The sequence below is a fragment of the Schistocerca serialis genome, chromosome 3 (genome assembly GCF_023864345.2).
Source record: "Schistocerca serialis cubense isolate TAMUIC-IGC-003099 chromosome 3, iqSchSeri2.2, whole genome shotgun sequence".
NCBI lineage: Eukaryota > Metazoa > Arthropoda > Insecta > Orthoptera > Acrididae > Schistocerca > Schistocerca serialis.
Window position 1 is genome coordinate 318,434,886 of NC_064640.1, and position 19,549 is coordinate 318,454,434.

The 19,549-nt window shown below is 34.9% G+C and overlaps 1 protein-coding gene across 1 annotated transcript in view; it reads right to left on the reverse strand.

The window, feature by feature from the left end:
* Positions 1-800: 800 nt before the first annotated feature.
* LOC126470126 (protein artichoke) overlaps positions 801-19,549 on the reverse strand; it is a 181,944-nt gene continuing 163,195 nt past the window's right edge. The window contains exons 12-13 of the mRNA XM_050097741.1: positions 11,776-12,007; positions 801-4,372 (exon numbers count right to left, since the gene is read on the reverse strand). Coding sequence (XP_049953698.1) covers positions 3,991-4,372; positions 11,776-12,007 — 614 coding nt within the window. The 3' untranslated portion in view covers positions 801-3,990. The remainder of the gene's footprint in view (positions 4,373-11,775; positions 12,008-19,549) is intronic.

A 19,549-nucleotide genomic window follows, 5' to 3' on the forward strand; every position in this document is an offset into this window, starting at 1 on the left:
TATTCAGAATGTCTGCTTATTTGTACTGCATATCAGTCTGAAAATCTTAATGGGAAAGCACTGTTTGAGCAAGTGATAAAGGTTTGGAGAAATTTATTACATTTGTCATTAAAGTTGTTCTGTAAATTTCTTGCCAAATTTGCTGTTTAATATTGGCTGTAAGTGTCTGCATTGTAAGTGTCCTGATATCTATAAATCTTTTGTTTACTACTTTGGGATATGTCCCTGCTTTAATTCCTCTCACTAATAAACAAGCATTTATATCATGATGATCAAAATTCTTCTGAGTGTTGTACAATGTCATTGTATAATATCCTTTAATTATAAACTTAAAACCAATGTTTTGACCATATTACAATAGCCTTCCTCAGGACAAGACTGGTTGACCAGTTTATAATTAAAGCATTTTATATAGTAATGTGTTACAACATCCAGAAGATTTCTAATCATCATGACACCAGATGTGGAAGCCTCTGAAGTTATGTCAAGTATTTATATCATTAATTGTTGTCATAAGTGTTGTGTCCTCTGTAGTTCTATATGCCGCAAGGAATTTTTTTTACCTACATAAACATATTCATGTCTTCCGTTTCTCAACTATAGAATTATATGTGACAGTAACACTATTAGTAATAACAATAATTAAATATAAAAATAAATACTACATATTTACTTCAGTGTTATTAGTTGATAAGGAGAAAGAAATGAATACAGACAGTCATTACATGCTCAGTTAACAACAGCATTTTGAGAATTTCCTTAAAAAAATGCTGTAAGTGCTGAAGACAAGTTCCAGGAAACAAACTTCTTTATTCACTTATTTTCCATTCACAGTTTAAATACTTGTTATGTATACAGTAACAGATATATGTACAAATTAACAATAAATTATTGATACAGTCATGTACATGTTCGAATATTCTACATTCTGTAAAACTTTATAAATACAGCATACACTTTTATCAGTCAATTACAATTTCTTTACAAACTATATGCATTATATACAAACAGTAAAGTACTCTCTCTAAACAAACTGTGACCTTTCCGAAGACTAGTATGAGTTAAATGATAGGTAATAATAGCTTCACTTAAAATAGTAAGAATATGATCAGATCCTTAAGTATTTTTATAACTGCTTGAGCTTTGCCTTTGCTTATATTGCAGATGACAACTATACATTTTTTTTAATTTACTGAGATAGTCCTCCTATAAAACGTTCACTGGCATTTCAAAATATTTGTTGTAAATCATTTTAATTTTCCCCACAAATTGGTACTGAATAATACTTCCTTGTTCTTGTATTGAGATTAACACATATTAGCAACATTTCTGGCACTGAATTAGGTGCACTAGTAGGCCTATATATTTCTTCCAGCATGTAGAAAGTATTAGGAGGTTTGAATTAAAGTTTAGCTACTCACAGAAGTCCAATGTGGGCTGTAATTATAAGATGGCTGTGAAACTTAGTACATATTCTAATGCATTAATGCAGAGCTGACTTATGCTGGAAGAAATTAGTTCCAGGTTTGGCCACCAGTTGCAAATCTGGTACTATGAATGTGAGAGTGACATATAGAAATTTTTCCACATGTAATGGATTAGAAATGGGTCTAGGTCAGGAAAGGTCAAACAAGTGAGAAAAGCATAATGTCAGTTTTACTATTAAGGGCCTGTACACAATTTGTTCAGCAGTATGAGCACTGGTGGCATTGATGAGATGCTGTACAGGGTCAGATTTGCACCTCGTGGCCAAAATTGGAACTTTTTTCCCAGTGTAAATTGGTTCCACAATAATGCTTTAGCATATCTACTGAGTTTCACTGCCTGCCATATAACTACAGTGCGAACTCAACCTCTGTGAGTAGCTGTGTTTTCATTATAACCAACTAGTATCTTACAACCTGCTTATAGCACTTCTAAAGACTTTATTATATCAATTATCCTCTAAATCAGAATGAAACTGCATAGTACATGTCACACTGAGCAGTTTCAATTACACACGTATAATTATGTGAAGCAAATAAAATCTCCTGCAAAAGATGGGCAATGGTTACAACAAATAAACCAGAGTTGTTCATTGTTGTACAATTTACAAACTTTGTGTGTGACAGTAACATGTTTTTTTCATATTACAGCTACGATAGACAGTGTATCACAAAAATATGTTTATTCTCTCTTCTACATCCAAACAAATAGTTTATGATCCATCACATAATGAAATGACTTGCAAAAGACCATGTGACAATATTGTTTTAATGTTATCTCATGAGAAGGGAAATGTAATTATATTAATGTGCAAGACAACAAGATGACTTATTAAATATGTAATATCATTGCTATTTTCAATATTTAGAACTTGCTACACCTGAAAAAGTGCTATTATCTCTGAGCTCTAGATGATCTGTCTACTCCACTTTTATATCATCTAATTTCTTTGTAACTTCCATTGGTAATTATCTGCTCTACTTTGATACAGTAACAGAAAAAAACCAACTCCAACTTCAGCTCCTTGTTATGCTTATCATTATAGGTGGTTTTAGTTGTAACAAAGGCTGTCACATATAATTTAAGGAGTTTCAGTTGAGGAAAAACAAATACATACTGGTGTAGTAAGATGGGTTGGTTAGTACTGACTGTCATGAAATGCCAGTTCAAATACAAATAATAGAAATACCCATACATATATTTTCTCTACCTCTCTCTAGTTACAAAGTGCTAGTTTCTTTTTAATGCAGCTTACTTCTTCTATCTGAAAAATAATGTGATAGATGTAGAAAATTTGAGGTATTTCATTCAGAGCCTTGATTGAGAAGGACTTTTGAGGTGTGTGGAGTATGTAGAAGAAAATGAGCACTCCATTAAACTAAGCTCTAAGTAACCTGGCTGTCCTTTATTACTTCTCACATCTTCCTCTATTTTCACTATGAAGAAGAAAATAACAATTATAAATGCAAGGATATCTTTTTATGCATTTATTTTATTTCTGTATTTGCTGTAATAAGTGATCTAACTCTTGGATGGGTGTACAAGCCTGATTACAGTGTACATGTGAAGGATTTGAAAAATAGGAAAGCATACATCTGACAGGCTATGGAGCACTTAAGTTTATATGTCTCCTTTTTGTACCAATCTACATAAAAGATATGTTACAAATTCATCAAATCCGTATGTGATTTTAGTTTCTAAATTAACAGTTGTCATTGATTAACAGCAACAATAAACGACTGAACTATCATATTCATTCCTCTTCAAAATATTCTTATGAAAGTCTTCTCTACTTGCCAACACTGGCAGTTTAAATATTTTCATGTATGGCATAACATTATGTTCTGTAACTGATAAGTCAATCAACAGAGAATTTTGCTGATACCGAGTTTATTACAAAAATGAAGTTCATTAACTGATAAATATTTTCACCTGGTGATTTACTTTTGCTTGCACCAGGTATATTAGAGAAATAATAAGTATTTCATCACTTTTACCTACCAGCTAGTCACAATAACAGATGCACATATTAGTGTGTAATACTTTTAAGAACTTCCTTCTGTTTATAACATATTCAGATTAAAAACTTTCAGTAATTCTTTCTTTGGAGATTAGTTGAGGCATTTCATCAGAAGAGATAGCCTACTTTCATCTTTAGTCTCAGATTAAGAACAGTAGCTTCATTTATTTCTATTATCAGCTATCAGCCATAGCTTCATTTATTTCTGTCATCAGCTAACAGCCAATGCAAACATTTTGACACAGCTGCATGTTTTGTTATGCTTCTAATTATCTGTTAAGTAAATAAGGTCAATTTAATTTAAAGTTAAGAATTAACTTGTATCTTAAGCTGATGCTAGACAGCCTTTTAAAGTTCATAAAATCAATGGGATACTACTGAAGGCAAAGACTTAAATGAATTTTATTAATCAAGAGTATGACCAAATGTTGCCAGAAAAAATGTCTTTGTATAATATGACTATGTGAAAGATCACTAAGATATTATCAGAACCTGAATATGGCATATACTGCAAAAAATAATAATGTCATAGTACTTGGTAATGGAAGTGCTGCTGATAAGGCACTAATAGAACCATCCATAGGAACACGCTCACACTGACTCATCCTCCATTTACGAATGTTTCCTTCACTGTCTCTTGCTAACAAGCACATTTGTAGGTCACCATGTCGTTTGGGTAAATCTTTCACAACATAGCTACGTGTTATGTAGGATAAGTCTTTCTCAAACAAATTCTGTACAAGTAGGTGTTGATTAGTGCTTTCATTTGATTGCATATTAGGCAGATCTCTCATTAGCAAGTGAAAGTCACCAATGTCTTCAGTACTTGACACATACCATGCCAGGCTAAGGTCACCCTTTTCATTCCTATAACATAAAACAGAATTTTGTAAGTTGATAACAAGAATTTGTGTAGAGCCTGAAAGACATACAGAATTTAGTTTATATTTTAAGACAGCAATGTGTGAAACATGGTATTTTACTATAATTATGACTGGAGTTGGGAAATATTTTTGTTTAAAAATGTAATTAAATATTAGGTTACATTCAAGTTCATTACAGTTCACCAGTGTTTCCAGCCACTTCAGAAGATAATATTATGAACAGTATCATTCTCTCTCTTTTTCTCCGTCTCTCTTCTCCCCGTCCTCGTTTTTTGCTTTTCTTTTTGAAAAAAAAAGAATACACTGCTATTTTACAGTATATTACTGTATTTTTTTCTGTAAAAGTCTATATTTTGTCTTTTGTGCCAATATCAAATACTATAATAAAAGTTCTTAGACCATTATCGAGTACAATGATAAAAGTTCTTAGACCATTAACATATCATACCTGCTAAAGTGAGCTCAAAGCTGACCTTACCAGATATGTAGCATTAATGGTCTAAGAACTTTTAGTATTATAATTGATAATGGCATTAAAGCTGAAACCTAGATTGTACAGAAGAAAAATACAGTAATATACAATCAGATGGTGACCTATTCTTTTGGAAAATATTGTATGACTCTGACTCAGCACCATCGAGTACCATTCTGTCAGTGTTTGTTAATTGTGTAATTGTTATAGTTTCAGTCAAAGATAAAACATTGTTATAGAAAGTAAATGAGGACTATTTTATTTTAACTGTGAATAATACAATTTTAAACATTGAAAATATGTCTTTTATGTGCCACATTTTCACAAAATGAATTCTGTATGAATGGAGAAAAAGGTTGTATTCAATAAATAATGTAACTTGTAATTTGAAATCTCTCTCTCTCTCTCTCTCTCTCTCTCTCTCTCCACACACACACACACACACACACACACACACACACACACACACACACACACACACACACACACACAAACACATTAATCATTCACATTTGTCAAGAAGCCTGCCTCCTGAATTTTTTCACTCACAGAAGAATGTTATAAACAGAACTGTTACACATAAGTGCTACATAAACAGAGTGAGGATTTCAGAAATAGTGTTCGATATTGCAAGCTTCTTGTTCATAATGTTTGTCATGTAACAAACTAACTTTCATCCATTTGATGACTTAAGACTGTCTTTTCATTTTCTCTTTACTAGATCACACAAATTGGTTTCCAGCTACTCTGATAAAATCTACCAAACTGACATGAAAAACAGCACATTCAAGTTTCATGTAAGACACCAAACATAAACATATACTAACCCCTTCAAAAAATGGCAACATTCAGAAAGAATGGCCTTAGTAATCCACTGTCAAATGATGATTGGAATTGTGCTTCAGGAATAATTGCATGAGATTGCAGAGAGGTGTCTTTTTGGCTCAAACAGGGAATGTTGTTATCACAGTTGTGAATGTGTGGAAACAGTGGACAGAAGAAGACTGTAGACAGCAACATGTGGATATTGGCCCACGCAATGTGACCAATGCAGATGATGAATGCAATCTTGTCCACATGACCATAACTGATAGTGTGGAGCACCACTGGATGAAACATGTGATCTTGATTTTCATGTAAATAGAGCAAACTATAAAACAACTGCAAAATCAGGAAGGTTGTAGAGCCTGAGGTACTGCCTCTTCTTCAGACTATTAACATATAACATTTTAGCAGTAAAAGGTCCAACCACATGTCAAGCAATAGTCAGAGAAGTACAGATAAAGCCTTCTCAAATGAAAGTGGAGAAAATTCCACTCCACAGATTCCACTCCTACCAGATTAAAACTGTGTGGTGGACTGGGACTGAAATCTGGAACATTTTCCTTTTGTAGGCAAATGCTCTACTGACAGAGCTACCCAAGCACAATTCACAACTGACCCTCACAGCTTTACTTCCACCAGTACCTCATCTCCTACCTTCCAAGCTTCACAGACGTTCTCCTGCAAAACGTGCAGGACTAGCACTCCTGGAAGAAATGATATTGCAGAGGCATGGCTTAGCCACAGCCTTGGGGATTGTCTCCAGAATGAAATTTGCACTCTGCAACAGAGTGTATCCTATATTAAACTTTCCGGCAGATTAAAATGGTGTGCACGACCTGCTCTCACAGCTTTATTTCCACCAGTACTACTTCTTCTACGTCTTCCAGAGTGAAAATTTCATTCTGGAAAGATCCCCCCCCCCCCCCCCCCCCCCCGTGGCTAAGCTGTGTCTCCCCAGAAACCTTTTTTCGAGAAGTGTTGCTCCTGTAATTTTTGTGGGAGAACTTTTGCGAAATATGAAAGGTAGGAGATGAAGCCATGGCAGAAGCTGTGTGCGTGAGCTGTGACTTGTGCTTGGATAGCTTAGTCAGTAGAGCACTTGTCCAAAAAAAGGCAAAGGTCCTGGGTTTGAGTCCTACTTCAGCATACAGTGCACACTCTGCTGCATACAAACTGTAGTGGGGGACAATCCCTCAGAATATATCCAGAGCCTCTTTAATTCTATACCACAACACATAAGATGTGCTCTTTATAGTATCTGCATCAGTCAACTTTTGTCATGTGGAGCCAGTTACATCATTCTGAATATTTAAACACAGATATCAGGTACAGCTCCGTAATCCCATTTATTATGGTATAGTCATTTGCCTAATCTTTGGACTAAAGTCAATTTCCCTCATATGTCTACTTCTTCGTGGAGCAACTTTCACAAAATTTAGTGCATTTTTCCAGTTTGAGCCCATGTATCAAAGTAATATTGATAAAGCATTGGCAAAAAATTATGCTGGCAGTGTACATTCAAGAGTTGGAAAATATACAGCTAAAATATTGAAATATAATCCTATTTTACTAATTAAGTCATAAACAGTTAGCAGAAATACCTATAAATATATATAATTATGTAATTTTGTGATTTATTAATGCATCTGCAATCACAAGTTGTTCTATGAGAGACCTAAATACCTGTTTTTGCATTACTATACAAAGTTAGGTGAATTGGCACTGCAGGGCAACAGTGACAGAATTTAACATTGTGGTGATTATACCAAGATATCAGAAAGGGTCACAGTTTGAAAACGTTAAAGGAGGAGGTAAACTCAAGAAACAAGCAGACAGAATGTAAATATGATGACGTAGGGAACAGTCATAGCAATAATCAAGTGAAGACATGAATGACAATTTCCATAAAGGGGTGTAACCAATAAACAATGAGAAGAAAAGAAGACATAAAAGAAAACAAATCAAGGAGGTTAAAGTATCTGTTCTACCCTCAAGTAATATCTGCCTTCTATTACCAACCCTGTCTTCTCCAACAAATTGTTCAAATTTTTATCAGTAAAATGGGTTCCCTACAGGAAGTATGCTGGCTTCCCTATTATATGGCATCAGATGAACTCATCAGGCAGTTATTTTTAAAACCAGAGTGTTCATTCAAGCAGATCATACTAGCATTCTGCTGGTGGAAATTATTTTGAAGAAGGTGAAAATAAACTCACCAGTACCCTTGAAGGACTATTAAAAAACCACCATTTGAACCCATATCCAGGAATGATGTAGATCTGTATATTACATCGAGGAACTAAGAGGCAAGAAGACAACAATATATAATGGGCTGTGAAATGGCAATGAGATAGATGGAAAAAATTAAGTAAATTGCTCATTATTTCAAAAGTAATCACCACAATTGCCAAGCCAAGACAGTCAACACCTTCATGGAAAAAGGTTTGCAGTTGCTACAGAACCATGATTGTAACCAGTCATGCACCTACTCACCTGAAGCAAATAGATTGCCACAAGCACCTTTCTTCAGGACTTCATAAATATGGAAATTGCATGGGGAGAGGTCAGGATTGTATGGAGTATGTGTAAGGGCTTCTGAGCGAAACTTCAGCAGTGATTCAAAACAACCTTGGCAGCCTGTGAGCCCTTACACATCATCCATACATTCACAATCTATCCCCATGCACTTTCCATATTTTTTGAGCACCGAAGAAAGACATTCGTAGCCATCAGTTTTCTTTGGATGAAGAGATGCATGCCTGGGTACAATCATGGTTCTGTGGAGAACCGAAAACATTTTTCCATGAAGGCATTGGCTGTCTTGTCGTACAGTGGGATAAATGTTTTAATGGTTATGGTGATTACTCTTGAAATAATGAACAGTTTACTGACTTTTTTCAATCTGTCTCATTTTCATTTGATTGTCCCTTATATAGCCTGGAATAATCTGTTGTCAGAATACCAAACACCTTGGTCGCAAAATCAAGCAAACTCTCATATTCAGATACCACTGCCAAGAATCAAGCAGAAGATTTGTACAACCAAAAAGAGGAAGACGCTAAGCTAAGTTGTTCCTGGCTTCCAACAACTTACAATGGCCAACTACACTCACATTTCAGAAACATGTGATGTCATATAGTGACGTGTGTTTACCTTGCTATGATATTTCAGTAAGTCAATGTGTGCAGTGAATCAAAGCCATGACCCAACCAAAGGTGTCTTATCCAGACAGAGGTCATATGTTTGGTTTCTTGAGAATTTATTCAACCATGGAATTAAAGTCTCAGAAGTTCTAATGAGTATACATTTCACATAAACTTTTAACAAGAAACAATACATTTAAAAAATAACCACTTATTAACACTAGAAATTTTTGGAGACTGCAATCAAGAATTTCAGTCACTTATGAACCTGTTCATAAATACTTTTTGATATAGTAACATCCCATCCAAGCAATGAGATTTAAGGAAAATATTGTCTATTTGAGACAAATTATAAATTGAACAATATTTACATATAACATTATAGCAGTAAATGCCTGAAGGGCTATGCAAAATGGTCTATCAGTAATTCACTGCCAGTATGCAGGGATATTTTTGAGCATATCATAAACACTACATTGTTCAATCAAAATACTTCTTCTTTATGTTAAGCAATAAAGTAAAAGAGTTGACATTTCTTGAGCGGTACTGCATAGTAGGGTTCCTTGAAATAGCTGGCATTGTGAAATATCAATAAGGTTTCATGAACAACACAATGAATCACATAGTGGTGGGTATCTATAACCCACCAAATGGACAGCTGAGTCATTTCTTCAACCACCTTAATAACTTGGTTGGACAGGTCCAAATAACCTCACTATAATGGGTGATTTAAATAATGATGCAACTTCCTGTAATATCAGTAGATGGAAATTATCAAATAAATTAAATATATATACCGTAATCTTACAAATATAGTAACTTCAGCGTCCAGGACAACAAACTAATCTCCTGTATGATAAACTATGTAATAATTAGAAAATATGATAAAAATGGTATTGAGCTCAGTAACCTAGAGTTCCACTACTACTGCCATTATTTCCAGCAAACTGATAGTTTACCTGTGGACCCTACAGAAATGATAAAAATAATTCAGCAGATGTGAAGCCTAACTACTGTGAACATAATCACACTCAAAAATACAGTAGATGAGAAAATTGAGACAGTGTCTTTCAGTTAGAAGGATCAAAAACTATATGGGATGAATTTAATCCAATCCTGCTCCGGCATTTTGATTGTTGTTGTCCAGTTAAAACAGTAACAATATCACTGACTCCCAATCAGTGGGAAAAAAAGAGCTTGAAATTAGCAGCTAGATTAGTCAAACTAAGATAGAATATCCATGACCTCTGTGTTGTACAAGTCATCTGCACTGTATATTTTTAAGGAAAGATATACCTAAATCTTAAGAAAAAAGTCCACACTGAATTAATGACACAGTTTGCAAATGTATGCCATGCCTCATAGAACATCACTAACAAATACTGTAGAAGATATACAAACACAAAAGTGGAAGCAAAAAATATCTGACATGGAGGTCAACAAGCCCATAAAACTGTCTAATCTTCATAATGAACATTGTGTTTTACCAACTGGTGCCATAATTCCAGGCTCAGAACCACTTATCAACTCAACACATTGCTACACAATTGACAAGAGCTTTCAATTCGGGGGAGTAAAAGAACAAGACATAAAAAAATAATTCTATAGCTAAAATATGGCAACACAAATGGTTTGGGTGGTCTTTTCAGCACAGTAATTAAAATTTTGCAGATAATCAAGATAATTCTGTAGCTAAAGATAGTCACTCAAGTGGTTTGGATGATCTTTCCACCACAGTAACTAAAATTGCAAAATCTTCTGGTTAAACCAGTTACATATCGCATCTGCTGTAGCATCAAAGAAGGTATGTTTCCCAGTGCACTGAAAATAAATGTAGTCCGACAATTGCATAAAAAAGGATCAAAGGTGAAAGCATCCTACAGCCAAAATGAGATAATTTTTGAGTTAGTGTTGTCTCCTTGCTGAAACCAAATCAGTATTTTGAAAGGATTGCAATATCACAACAGCTGTCACAGAATTTTTGTATAAAGTCTATAGCTGTCTTGATGAAATGAAGAACATTATGGGCATATTTCTAGATCTCACAAGGGCATTTGGTCCAATCAGCCACACACTGTTCTCACAGAAACTGAGCAATTGCAGTATCAGACACATGTCTCTTAAACTCCTGTCTACATACCTGAAAAATCATAAACAATGCACAAATATAAATTATCATGGGGTGAGAAAAAACAACATTCAGTCCATGAGTGAAACAGAAATGGAAGGTGTGCTGTAGGGATCAATATGGGGCCCGTTTTTGTTTCTCATGTATTTAGATGATATTGTAAAAATTTCTAATTACCATACAATTACTTATGCTGATGCCACCTCTGTGCTATTTTGTGGTGAAAATGGAGAGGAGATAACTCATTTTTCAACACATGGGACATCAGAAGTGTTTAAATATTTTTGTAACATGGGCCCTAAAGTTCATACTAGGAAATTAGAATTACTGGAGTTCAAAGCAGGGCACTCATTCCACAGATGAATAGGAAGTACTTGTGGAATTTTATATGTAGGTAGTGACGAGTGTAAATTCTTTGGTCTACACTTTGGATGGCATTCTTCGATGATAAATTCATTTTAACTTCATACACAGTGAATATGTAGTGCATTGTACTAGCTTAGCTGGCTGTTGAAAACAGTATATAATTGACTGCTGAGGAAATTCTAAGCTATACATGTCATGTATTGACATTTGTAGATAAATATGATATTTATTAAAGTTTTGTACCCAAGTATCATATGTATTTAAACTTTGTACACAAATATGATATGTATTGACCTTGTGCATAATATGATATTTTTCAAAGTGATTATTTAATGACTGCATGCAAAAAGGAATGTAAATAAATAAAAAATCAAGGGAATAGCTAACAATTACAAAGTTTGACCCTCAAATCTGAAAAGAAAATTTTTAAATAATATTTACATGTAACTTACTTTTTAACATTTCTGAATTTTATATCAGGATTGACATCAAAGGCAGGATCATTTTTATATTCTCGCTCAGAGTCACATGTCATCTTGTCCTCACTGACACTACTAAGAGATTGGTTGAACAGATATTCTGGTTGAGCACAGCGAATATCTTTCCAGTGCTGTTTGACATTAAGCTGTGATGACATCCAGTGCTTCAATGGACGCACAAGGCAGTTACATGATAAAGGATTTCCTGAAATGAATTATCATTATTGCTATTGTTGTTTTTATTGTTGTTATTACTACTAATATTCTTAATATTATAAAGCACTGATATACACAACAATATATATCTTTATGATCTAATTGTTTTGAAACTCATTTTTGTCTTTGTACTTACATTTAAGCTGCAAAGTATCATTAACATTATCAGTTGTAAAGTTTGTTTTCTTTGCTGACAAAACGAAAATTGTGTTAAATTGTAAATCAAGTAGAGTTACTTAAATTTCAAATGGGTTCTAGACAATTCATTGTCATCGTATCATGTTAAATAAATAAAATAATTAAAATTTAACTTAAAAAAATCTGCAAGAGACTTACATCCACCATGTGAATAAAATATGGAGACATGCAGTTGAAAAAGGTGTCCAGTGTTAAATTCTTACAATAGGACCTTTATAATAAATTCAGTTAGGTAGAACATTTTGTAGAAATGCTGAAACAACTTGACAAATCTTTATTTATAATGGATATGCTGTCTGGAGCAGCTGAAGAGTACCAAAGAAAGCTTACGTACTATAATTTCCTTCATCCCATAGTATCATACACTTTAATATTCTCTAGTAATTCATCAGATAAGTTAACATTTTCTGAGCCCAGAAATGTACAGTATGAATAATTTGTGGTGTAAATTTACGAACATTCTGCAGGAGCCAATTGAAAAAACGAGTATACTACTTACTTCTTCTCAGTATATTTATTCTTAATGAAATTTGTCATAAATAATGTATCTCTTTTTGGTTTTTGATAGCTCAGTTCATGGAATCATTGCTGGGAATAATCTACATAAAGACTTACTGTCACTGACTTTGGTGCGGTAATGTTTTATTATCAGGAAAACACACACACACACACACACACACACACACACACACACACACACACGCACACGCATGCTGATGAGTCAAAACATTATGAACACTTCGGACTTGTGGGCACATGACACATGATGGCGCTGATAGGAAAGTGTAGTGACGCTTCTCTCTCGTTAAAAAGGCAAAAAATGAACAGTTCTTCGTGTAGAGAATGTAAAAAGCGTGTGATGAAGGGTATTCTGTGTATCAAATACAACTTCTGGTTACACGAAAAGTGCACGAAAGTAAATCTAAAGTTCGTCAGCGATTATTTTCCGTGGACATGTCACGGTTGTTTACGTGACGAAACGGCCGATCTTGTAAGTGCAGTTGATACAAAAAACGAAATTATAAAGTTACTACGAAGTGACATTGAGGCATTAAAAACCGAACTTTCAACCATCAAGAAAGAAAACGATACATTAATACAAGAAAAGAAGTCCTGTGTGTGTAAAAGCCATCAAACGGAAAAGCAAGAAGATCGCGAATATACGAATGACCGATCGTACTTTAAAAACAACATTTCAAGTGTTCCCGTTAATGTCTCGGTAAACTCAGTAAGCCAAAAACCGGAAGACAAATATAAATGGAAGGTGGTGACGTACAGCAAAAGGAAAAACAAGGCGACAGATATGCAACAAAAGGAAAATGACTTTTTAATAATTGGCGATTCGCTGCTGAAGAATATCGCTGTCCCCAATTGCAAGATCGACGTACGACCTGTTATTAGAACGCATCAACTCGGTAAACATTTTAAAAATATGGTAAATGCAAGTCAAGATACTACAGAACCAGATTCTGAAACCAGACATAACTATAATGGGGTATTTATACATGTTGGAACGAATTCGTTAAGGAGCAGCAGTGAGGAAGAAATGGCAAGCGAAACAAGAAACATGATTCGTTCTGCAAGAAATATGTATGCGGGATCTCGTCTGATACTTAGCGGAATCATAAACAGAAAGTCGGTGAGTGAAAAATATATCGCCAAAATAAACTGTGCTCTTAAAGAACAATGTGATCGTCTTGGGGCAATTTTTATAGACCCAAACAAATTCCTTTGTGAAAACTCACTAGCGAAGGATGGCTTGTATTTAAATAGACTGGGGTCTGTAACGTTCAACAGAATGTTTGCAGATGTCTGCAAAATCATTAGATGCAAGGGAAACTAATATGGTCTGAAGGGGGTGAAAAATCATACACTCCAGCTGGAAAAGAAAAATATAAGCACCATACTAAAAAAGACGATACTAAAGAATTTGCCCCAGAAAGCAGCTCACAACATGTAAACCAACAAAAGAAAAATTACATGAAAGTACTTCATCAAAATATTCAATACTTTGGTAACAAAACATTAGAAGCAGAAGTACTCCTGAGTGAAGTAAGACCAGACATATTATGCATAAGTGAACATGGACTAACTGAAAGTAAAATACATAATGTGGCAATAAAGGACTACAAACTAGCTAGTTACTTCTGCAGATCTAAATATAAGGGTGGTGGTGTTTGTATATATATTAAAACAGGTACTCTATCAAAGAATGTAAACAGTGAAGCTGCTACATTTCCCATAGCTAGAGAAAAAGACTTTGAAGTTACTGGTATAGTGGCAGAGGATTTTAGAGTGTTTTGTGTGTACAGGTCACCATGTGGCAATATTAGCATCTTTCTAAAAAAGGTTGCTAGCTTATTGAGAATGAACATGAAGAGAAATCTCATTATATGTGGAGACTTCAACATTGACATGGGAAAAGACACAAAAATAAGACAGGATTTTGAAGAATTGTTAATACAGCATAACATGAAATTGACAATAACTGCACCAACAAGAGTGACAATTATTGACAACATAATTACTAATATGTGTAACTATGAGTCACATGTAGTTCAGACAGAAATATCTGATCATCATGGACAACTAATCAGCTTTTGCAGAAGTAATGACACAGTATCAGAACCAAAACAAACAACCAAAGAAGTTAGGGTCATCACTGAACAAAATATCAACATCTTTAGACAATGTTAAGTAAGGAAACCTGGAATGAAACCCTACAGGCCCAGAGTGCAAATGAAAAATATGATGCATTTGTTTCAACAATTAAGTACCATTTTAATGAAGCATTTCCCAAAGTAAAGAGACAAGAAAGGCAGCAAGATCAAACACAGTGGATTACCAGTGAAATACTAGAACAGCGAAGGAAGCTTCAGGACATGAGACAGATGGGCGAAGCTGAAAACTATAAAATGTTAAAAAAGAAGTATAGAAAAACAATAAGAAAAGCGAAAGCAAGAGCAATTGACACCACTATAGCGAACTCAAAAAACAAGGCAAAGGCAGCTTGGAATGCAATCAATGCTGAAAGAAAGGAAAAAGATGGGTCAAACGAAGAAGAAGGTATTAGGTCAATTAAAATAGACAACACGGTGGTCACAGATGGTATGGAAATAGCAAACATACTGAATAATAACTATATCAGTGTAGTAGAAAACCTAAAATTGGAAAGAAATAGTCAAAGACAGATGGGTATTAAGGTACCAAAAAGATCATGCAGTACTATGTTCTTAAGACCAGTCACGGAAGATGAATTGCGGAAAACTATACAGAAATTGAAGTCCAAGAAATCAGCTGGGGATGATGAAATATCAAATCATGTAATAAAGCTGGTATGTGAGGAGATAATAACACCACTGCTGAACATAGCAAACTGTTCTTTCAGAGATGCAATTTTTCCAGAAAAACTGAAGATAACGAAGGTAGTGCCAGTGTACAAGAAAGGGTGTAAGGATGATCCCAACAACTACAGACCAGTTTCACTGATATCAGGTTTCTCAAAAATCCTAGAAATGCTTATGTATACCAGATTAGTTAACTATTTGGACAAACATAACATTCTCATGACCTCACAACATGGTTTCAGAAAGGGTAAATCTACAGAATCAGCAATTGTCAGACTAACAGAATACATTTTACATTCCTTAGATGAGAAAAAGGTTGTCTCTGCAATGTTTCTGGATCTTTCAAAGGCATTTGACACCATTGACCATGAAATGCTGATACAAAAATTAAGCAACTATGGCATTCGGGGGCAACCAGGTGAATGGAAAAAATCATACTTGTGCAACCGCAAGCAGTATGTATCATTAGGAAACTCGTACCAATCAGAAACCAAATCCATCAAATATGGAGTGCCACAGGGTTCGGTAATGGGGCCATTGTTATTTAATGTATTTGTTAATGATATAGGTGTTGAGGAGGAAGAAAATAAAATATTGTATGCTGATGACATGACAATACTAAATAGTGACCAAAATATGGAACAGCTTGAGAGAAGAGCATACATATCTGCAAATGTCACAGCTCAATGGCTGTTGGAAAATGAACTGGTTATAAATCTGAAAAAGACTATGTATGCAGTGTTTAAAAACAAGGAAAAGGCTGTAGAGCATGGATTTAGAGGTTGATGGAACAAGGCTGGAAGAAGTAGAATCTGCTAGATTCTTAGGTATTCTTGTGGATAATGAACTGAAATGGAAAAAACATATTAATAATGTCCTTAAGAAATTGAGCTCTGTCATATTCTTAATGATGCAGCTATCACAGTATTCAGACAAGAACTTTCTGTGTACAGTGTATCATGGACTTTTCGAACCATACTTACAGTATGGAGTGACTGTGTGGGGAAACTCAAACAAACAAGAGACAAAACGAGTGTTCACATTACAAAAAAAAGCAATTAGGACCATTTTAAGAAGAAAGACCTCTGAAACATGCAGAAACTGTTTCAAGAATTTAGGTATCTTAACTTTTTCATCGTTGTATATATACAAAACAATAATGTACATCACAAAAGGTAGTGAGGACAGGATTACAAATGCTAGTGTACACACCCACAATACAAGAAAGAAGAATGAAGTATGGAGCATACCCCACCGACTGGCAATGCTAGAAAAGGACCCCAGTACTCTGGTATCAGACTACTAAGAAGTCTGCCCAAAACCCTGCAAGATAGTGTACTTCACAATGACTTTCCAAAGAAACTTAAAGACTATCTCATTGAAAAAGAGTTTTACAGTGTTGCAGAATACTTATGCCATTAAATTTGTATATATTGTTACTCATTATCAGTGATGTAAAAATGTAAGCTAAAGGTGTAGAAAAATAAGTGATAAAGAATGTTAATACTTTGACATGTCCTATATTACACGTACATTTACTGTACACAATGTAATCTTACAGGACCAAATAAAATTCAATTCATTCAATTCAATTCAATGTGTATCATCAGAGCAGAGATGAATGGGGAATCATTCTAACAACAACACAGATTGCAAATGGGGAAATCCACTGACATAAGTGACTTTGACAAAGGGCACATTGTTATAGCTTGGAGCCTGGGAATAAGGATCACAGAGAAGATGAAGTTGGTTGGCTGTTCACATGCCATTGTTGTGAGCATCTATGGAAAGTGGTTGAAGAACAGAAAAACTATGAGTAGGCAACAAGATGCTGGATGTCCACACCTCATCTCAAGATGTAAAGTTCAGAGGTTTGCCCACACTGTAAAGCAGGATAGCTAACAATCCGTATCATGTCTGACAACAGTGCACAATGCTGGTGCAGGTTCAGCTGTTTCAGAACAGTAGATGATGCCTACCTGTTCCCATGTTGACAATGTGTCATCATAAGTTACAGTAAGCACAGGGTCATTGAGATTGGACCATGAATCAATGGAAACATGTTGCCTGGTCAAATAAATCATGTTTCTTGTTGATCATCATCTCTGGACAAACTATGGACTGACATGCATCCCATCATGGTTTATGCCTTTTCCAACAGCTGTGGCATCTTCCACCAGGATCACTGGCTGAGTCACGAGGCCAGACTCATACAGTGGCAATTTAAGGAGCATGATAGTGAACTAAAGTTGATGTCTTGGCCACCTAATTCATCTGATCTGAACCCAGTGGAACACATCTGGGACACTTATCTGGTACCTGCCTGCACTCACAAACCAGAGGCCTATAATGTATGGGGATTGCTTTGACTTGTGCACAGACAACTTGTGCCACGTGTCCCTGGAAGTGTATTAAGGACTTGTTGAATCCATGCCATGCAGAATTCCTGCTGTATTGCATCCCAAAGGTGGTGGATCAATGAGCTATTAAACAGATATTCACATTGTTTTTTATCTATCTCTCTCTCTCTATGTGTATGTATGTGTGTGTGTGTGTGTGTGTGTGTGTGTGTGTGTGTGTGTGTGTCTCTGAGTTGAGCCACTGAAAACTAGCAAAAATTTTCCCGAACCATAATTTATTACCACATTTTCCTAACACACTAATAAATTGTGAGATGGGCAAGTTTCTTCAGTCTTTGATGGTTCACCTGAGGATGATTGGCAGGTGCTCAGTTGAAATGTCATGCAGGGAAGTGAGCACGACCAGCTGCCAGCTCAAAACTTTTATGAATGCTCTGTTTGAAGAGCAAATTTTAAAATTAACATGTATTATGCATTTTTTTCTTAAATCTTCCACAACTTTGAGAATCTCTACACTATGAGTTTATGTTCTGACCAGTGTATCTAATATCGTCAAATCTGCCACAACCTTTTGCTTTTCAATTTTGTATAGTGCATTATACAGATGGATAACTATGCAGAGTTTGTACACATTTTTCTTTCATTCTTCAGCAGCTTTTAGTCAAAATTTCATTCATTTCACCTTCACTTTTAGAAACATATTTTGAATCCCTGGAGATTAGACATCATGACAGATCAAGTCAAGGTTTGGAACATGGATGACCTATATTATTCATGATATATTCAGTATTTGTAACATTAGTGATTCAGAAAACTGCAGTAAGTGAATACAGTTCTTATAACTCATGATGTTCCCCTCTGTCACTAACTGAATCTTATTCTGTTTATTGAACACACTCATCACCACCACAGTCGTAGATCATTGTCTTTATCTGAATCTTTCTTATTTTATTCCCTGTGTCCTTATGCAAGATATATTATGTAGACAGTACAGCTGTCCAACCCAAATACCTGTTCTCTAAACATGATAAAAGATGAGTCAGCATTATCTGACAGTTTCTGAATTTATGAATGATTTATTATGTGGCGATAAAGTTGTGGGAACAAAGGATAACAATAATACTGATTAAAGGTTGTAACACACATCACAGCATCGTAATCAGAAGTTTATTACATACCTAAGCACTAGAAACCATAATTACCTGTCACAGCTTTTTCCCTACATATTTTTATATGTCCACTACTGTACTGCCTTTCATTGAAAAAATATTGATATGCCATGTCAGTATCTTGATGTCTATATTTGTTGTACAAGTAAACTACATACTTTGTAAAACTGTGATTCATTGTTAGAAAGAAGTAAGCCAGAGGTTGCTATTTTATTTTCTCTAATATTGAAAGGATAAGTCCAATCAAACACATCTCTCTAGAATGGTATTATCATAGCCAATGATGCTTACATATGTCAGCAACTCATTTGTGAGAAAAACAGTTTTTGTCGATTTTCTCAATTCCAGAAAAAATGACTTGGTTCGTTTTATGGAGTGACTGATTCAATTAAAGATGAGTTTTATGCCTTCTGGGTATTGACTTTCCCACCAGTTATCATCACTAGCTACAGAAACA